Source organism: Drosophila bipectinata, chromosome XL (assembly GCF_030179905.1).
Source record: "Drosophila bipectinata strain 14024-0381.07 chromosome XL, DbipHiC1v2, whole genome shotgun sequence".
Taxonomy (NCBI): Eukaryota; Metazoa; Arthropoda; class Insecta; order Diptera; family Drosophilidae; genus Drosophila; species Drosophila bipectinata.
Window position 1 is genome coordinate 9,747,411 of NC_091734.1, and position 6,363 is coordinate 9,753,773.

Genomic DNA, 6,363 nt, shown 5'->3' on the forward strand with positions numbered 1-6,363 from the left:
ATTTCCTGATCGGATACAAATTGGCAGAGATATAACCATCAGAAAGAGCAAAAGTGCGAAAATTAGGAAAACCCACAATTTTGCAGGGGATCCCCTTGGAAAAAAATCGAAAAATTAGAAAACGACTTTTCAGCAATGTTTTGAATAAGGAAAGTCGCTTTCGGGTTCGCTGATTACTAAATGGTACTTTATTTCCTGATCGGATACAAATTGGCAGAGCTATGGCCATCAGATGGAGCAAAAGTGCGAAAATTAGGAAAACCCACAATTTTGCAGGGGATCCCCTTGGAAAAAAATCGAAAAATTGGAAAAAGACATTTTAAAGACACATTGGGATTGGGAAATGGAAATGGGAAGTTTAAGGATGGTAGTTCTTAAGTTTCACCATCTATTGATTACAAATCCCTACGGTCTATATGTGTAGTTTATATCCGATCAGGTAAAAATGTACCATTCTGTTCTCAGTGCTTCAATAACTCCTACTCCTCGTTCAAAATATGGCTTGAATATCATTTCACCATTTTTCTAGATTTTTTCCAATTTTCCCACTTTTGAAATCTCAACTCGAATAAAGAAAAGACGGAACAAGCTACTCGAGCATAGAACAGATTTAATAAAATTAACAATTTTTTTGTTGGCATTGGGAAGTACGTCCAAAAAAACGCATAGACGTACTCCTAAGATCTGGGCCGTTTTCGGGAAGGCATCGCCTTGAATCGTTCGGGACGATTATACCCATAAAGATTATCCTCTTCCCGTTTTTTAACGATTTTCGACCAGGAGCGGTACTCCAATTCCTCCAATGACGAGAACTCTGTCGGCATGAACTGAGAAAGACTGGTGTTTGATAGTTTCGGTTCGGATTGGTCCTCCCAAGATTTCTTTAGAATTGCAGATAGCTTTTCTTCAACCTTATGTCGGACAGATGTCATATCCTGGCTTTCCGTTCCTACATCGATGCTTTCCTGCGATGGCTCAGAACTACGCCACGATGGCTTGGGGCCGTCCTCCAAGCGGGCACGGAACTTGTTGGGATTGGCCTGAATCGATTTTATATAATCGATGAATGCTTCCATGCTTACTTTATCGGGAAAGCCATGATGCAAATGGTGTTTGTAGGGACACTTTGGGTCCACGATCCAGTTACGACTTCCCTCGCTCTCCCCGTGCCGCATGAACGGAGTGAGGGCTTCGCACTGTTGCATAGCCATCCCGGCATCGATGAAGCCGCACAGTTGATCCGCCACTTCCGGCTGCAAGTCCGGCAGGTAATCCGCCAAACAAAGTAGAAATAGGGGCGGCAGCCAACTAAACTTAACGCTGTCTAGAACAAGACCGATATCCTTCTTGCGTCCCTCATAATCTTTGTATATCCATCCCAGAGCTGCATAGAGAGTCTGACAAAAAAGAAAAGGTTATAGGATATGGGATACCTATGGGTTACTGAATCCCCATTCTCACCTCTATTTCCGATTGTACAGCAAGATGGCTTGAGCCAAGCACGATGCTGCAGTGCTCCACACTCAGCTGGCTGAATTGGGATGTGCCCACCAGGACCAGAAAGCACTTGCCGACCCGACCTAGCATCAGCATGGCTACCTCAGTCATTCCTTTTTCCATGGCCCGTCCGTAACAATCGAAAGCCTCCAGCTCGGAAAAGTTGTTATGGTTGTTCAGGCAATCGTAGATGGCGCGAGTCAGTTCCGGGCAAATAAGAGCCTTTGCGGCCACCAAGAGATCCAGAATCTGCTCGCCATAGAAGTATACCTGGTGCTGGGTCATCCACGAATAGGCGATCTCGAAGGATTCGGGTGTTATCGACCCGTCACACAGCATCAAAGTATCTCCGGTCTGGTACTCCTCGCCGTGGAACAGACGGCAATACGATTTCAAAGCCATCAGATAGCTCTTGTACCTCCTACCGCCAACCATAACTGACACATCAGCAGCTGAGTTGTTCATTAAAACTGCCGAAACCTGGTTTTTAAGACTATCCTTCCTCGGAAATTCGGTGTTCTGGAACCGTATGTGGGGCATAAACTTGAGCCATCGGTGCATCTGAAATCTTGCTTTGTGCGGGCTGCTGATCTTTGGTTCATCGTCCAGGAGTAGCTCCAGGTCAAGCTGGAAAAGCACATCTTCTTCTCCAACCATGACCGTTTTTATATCAATAATTTAGCTGAACTTAATATTATTTTAATAATCTGTATTTTTCCGAAACTAAATGACAATGACAGCAAAACTTTGTGAAAGGAATGATACAATTATGAGTAGAATTCTATATCATGGCTATACGGATTACTTTTTGATTATACTGGTCAAAAAATTTTAAAAGGGTACTGAGACCAAGATATGAGTGTGGAAACTCGGTAATTGGGTTTATGATTACAGAACGGAAACCTATTTCCTGATCCACGTTAAGACCACGTTGTACCTGTCAATAAATCACCCACCCCTCCAGTAAGACGCAGGATATATTTTGTAAATCATTTTTATTTAGGCGATTAAGGCTATTTAAGATTAACAACCTATAACTACATATAACTAAAATAAAAGATATAATAAATAATATATACAAAGACCTTAAGATACATACTAAAAACTTCGTAGAATCCGACAGGCTGGTCAGAAGAACATCCGGCTGCGAAGGGCATCTGCGGTGGAATGCGGAGTTGCTGTCCTGACGTATCCTTGGCATGATTAGTCCCGGCACGGTCGACGAGGTCCACTTGAAGATCTGATCCGGCGGAAGACGATTCTGCGAAGATTTTTCATATCCTTGTAGGCCGCAGTTCACTTCCAAGGCCTGTACACAGTGTGTCACATCACATTTCGATTTATTTCCAAGGCGAATTCCCTACAAAATTGTGGGTTTTTTTTAATTTTTGCACTTTTACTCCTTCTGATGGCCATAGCTCTGCCAATTTGTATCCGATCAGGAAGAGGGTAGTCGAAATACCATACCATTTCCACAACTACAGCTGGTTTACGTTGATCAACACTTATTTTTAGTTGCCGCCGGAAATCCATTTCAGTTTTCAACATTTTGCAGCACTGGAATTGGGCTATATAAAGGGAATCCGTTTCCATATCAACTGCATTCGGGCTTCTGCTTTGCGAATGACAAGTCTTTATTTTATTTTATTTTTTTTTATTTTTTCCCAAATTTGGCCTGGGTTCTTGGAAAGTAGTCATAAATATCGATGGCCTTTGAGATATTTATTGTTCTTTGCTTTTTTATTTTTATTTTTTTTTTTTTTTGCAATGCAGTTGGTTTTGGTCCTCGTCTTCTGACTTATCCTCATTTGGATTTCTTAGTTTTTATTTTTTATTTGGTTTTAATTATTTTACCTACAATGGGCCATAATTTTGACAAACAAAATTGAATGCCAATGGTTTGCTGATTGATTATGCTGATTATGATTTTATGCTGATTAGAAATAAATAATTTTATTTTTGTTAACCAAGTTTGTACTTGGCACTTGTTGACAGCAGAATGATTCCAATGGTTTGTTGGAAGATAGAACGATGGTTTCCTAATTTACTGATTTTTTTTTGTTTTCTTAGTTATTTTACTTTTACTTTTTTTTTATTTTACTTTATTTTTTGTTCCCAAAATGGTTTATTTTGACAAACGAAATTAAAGGCCAATGGTTTGTTGGAAGATAGAACGATGGTTTCCGAATTAACTGATTTTTTTGGTTTTCTAAGTTATTTTACTTTTACTTTTTTTTATTTTACTTACTTTATTTATTTTACCCATATTGGCCTATTTTGACACACGAAATTAAAGGCCTATGGGTTGCCAATTTGTTTTTCAATAAAAAACAAATTATAAATATATTAATTATGTTTGTAATGATGTTTATTTTTATACTGATTAGAAATAAAGCCAAAATGAATTTCGCAAAATTAATGAATACCAATATAGTCCGTACCATGATACAATTATGGTGGTGGTGGTGGTGGCTCAGATCGCTGCCATGATGGGCGGCAGCAGCGGCGTTCTTCAGCTCGGAGCCCTCCAGGTTGTGGATGTCCGATATGTGGAGCCCAGAGCGTTGCGACGACGGTACTTTGGCGTCAAAAAGGCTAAAAGGATAAAGGATAAGAGGTTAGGTTTTCTTTTATTATTTTTTTATTTTTTTTTTTCAAAAAATTTTATTAAATCTGATTACTGTCTTAAAACCATGAAACAATTATAGAGTTGTATATCTTATTTATATATTATAATTGTATATCTTATATTATATATTATATTTGTATCATGGTCCGTACATATAAAATGCTCTAATTTTTCGATTTTTTTCCAAGGGGATCCCCTGCAAAATTGTGGGTTTTCCCAATTTTCGCACTTTTGCTCCTTCTGATCGCCATATCTCTGCCAATTTGCATCTGATCGGGAATTAAAGTACCATTTAGTAATCAGCGAACCCAAAAGCGACTTTCCTCATTCAAAACATTGCAAAAGCGACTTTCCTCATTCAAAACATTGCTGAAATGTCGTTTTCTAATTTTTCGATTTTTTTCCAAGGGGATCCCCTGCAAAATTGTGGGTTTTCCCAATTTTCGCACTTTTGCTCCATCTGATGGCTATAGCTCTGCCAATTTGTATCCGATCAGGAAATAAAGTACCATTTAGTAATCAGCGAACCCAAAAGCGACTTTCCTCATTCAAAACATTGCTGAAATGTCGTTTTCTAATTTTTCGATTTTTTTCCAAGGGGATCCCCTGCAAAATTGTGGGTTTTCCTAATTTTCGTACTTTTGCTCCTTCTGATCGCCTTATCTCTGCCAATTTGTATCCGATCAGGAAATAAAGTACCATTTAGTAATCAGCGAACCCAAAAGCGACTTTCCTCATTCAAAACATTGCTGAAATGTCGTTTTCTAATTTTTCGATTTTTTTCCAAGGGGATCCCCTGCAAAATTGTGGGTTTTCCCAATTTTCGCACTTTTGCTCCATCTGATGGCTATAGCTCTGCCAATTTGTATCCGATCAGGAAATAAAGTACCATTTAGTAATCAGCGAACCCAAAAGCGACTTTCCTCATTCAAAACATTGCAAAAGCGACTTTCCTCATTCAAAACATTGCTGAAATATCGTTTTCTAATTTTTCGATTTTTTTCCAAGGGGATCCCCTGCAAAATTGTGGGTTTTCCCAATTTTCGCACTTTTGCTCCATCTGATGGCTATAGCTCTGCCAATTTGTATCCGATCAGGAAATAAAGTACCATGTAGTAATCAGCGAACTTAAAAGCAACTTTCCTCATTCAAAACTTTGCTGAAAAGTCGTTTTCTAATTTTTCGATTTTTTTCCAAGGGGATCCCCTGCAAAATTTCGGGTTTTCCTAATTTTCGTACTTTTGCTCCTTCTGATCGCCTTATCTCTGCCAATTTGTATCCGATCAGGAAATAAAGTACCATTTAGTAATCAGCGAACCCAAAAGCGACTTTCCTCATTCAAAACATTGCTGAAATGTCGTTTTCTAATTTTTCGATTTTTTTCCAAGGGCAAAATTTCCTGCAAAATTGTGTGTTTTCCCAATTTTCGCACTTTTGCGCCTTCTGATCGCCATATCTCTGCCAATTTGTATCCGATCAAGAAATAAAGTACCAGTTAGTAATCAGCGACTTTCCTCATTCAAAAAACATTGCTGAAATGTCGTTTTCTAATTTTTCGATTTTTTTCCAAGGGCAAAATTTCCTGCAAAATTGTGTGTTTTCCCAATTTTCGCACTTTTGCTCCTTCTGATCGCCATATCTCTGCCAATTTGTATCCGATCAAGAAATAAAGCACCATTTAGTAATCAGCGAACCCGAAAGCTACTTTCCTCATTCAAAACTTTGCTGAAAAGTCGTTTTCTAATTTTTCGATTTTTTTCCAAGGGGATCCCCTGCAAAATTGTGGGTTTTCCTAATTTTCGCACTTTTGCTCCATCTGATCGCCATATCTCTGCCAATTTGTATCCGATCAAGAAATAAAGCACCATTTAGTAATCAGCGAACCCGAAAGCGACTTTCCTCATTCAAAACATTGGTGAAATGTCGTTTTCTAATTTTTCGATTTTTTTCCAAGGGGATCCCCTGCAAAATTGTGGGTTTTCCTAATTTTCGCACTTTTGCTCCTTCTGATCGCCATATCTCTGCCAATTTGTATCCGATCAGGAAATAAAGTACCATTTAGTAATCAGCGAACTTAAAAGCAACTTTCCTCATTCAAAACATTGCTGAAAAGTCGTTTTCTAATTTTTCGATTTTTTTCCAAGGGGATCCCCTGCAAAATTGTGGGTTTTCCCAATTTTCGCACTTTTGCTCCTTCTGATCGCCATATCTCTGCCAATTTGTATCCGATCAGGAAA

At 38.8% G+C, this 6,363-nt stretch overlaps 1 protein-coding gene across 1 annotated transcript; it reads right to left on the bottom strand.

Moving 5' to 3' along the window:
• Positions 1–587: 587 nt before the first annotated feature.
• Positions 588–2,264, bottom strand: LOC122321016 (uncharacterized). The gene is made up of 2 exons (XM_043209832.2): positions 1,462–2,264; positions 588–1,397 (listed from the first exon to the last, which is right to left on the bottom strand). The coding sequence occupies exons 1-2, from the start codon at positions 2,152–2,154 to the stop codon at positions 678–680; spliced, it is 1,413 nt and encodes a 470-aa protein (XP_043065767.1). The 5' UTR covers positions 2,155–2,264; the 3' UTR covers positions 588–677.
• Between the last annotated feature and the right edge of the window lie 4,099 nt (positions 2,265–6,363).

What these genes read in the sequence shown, in the direction of transcription:
- LOC122321016 (XM_043209832.2), bottom strand. Translation starts at nt 2,154, where the DNA reads ATGGTTGGAGAAGAAGATGTGCTTTTCCAGCTTGACCTGGAGCTACTC. An exon ending in CTGTACAATCGGAAATAGAG is followed by an intron (nt 1,398 to 1,461) that starts GTGAGAATGGGG and finishes CTTTTTTGTCAG; the next exon opens with ACTCTCTATGCAGCTCTGGG.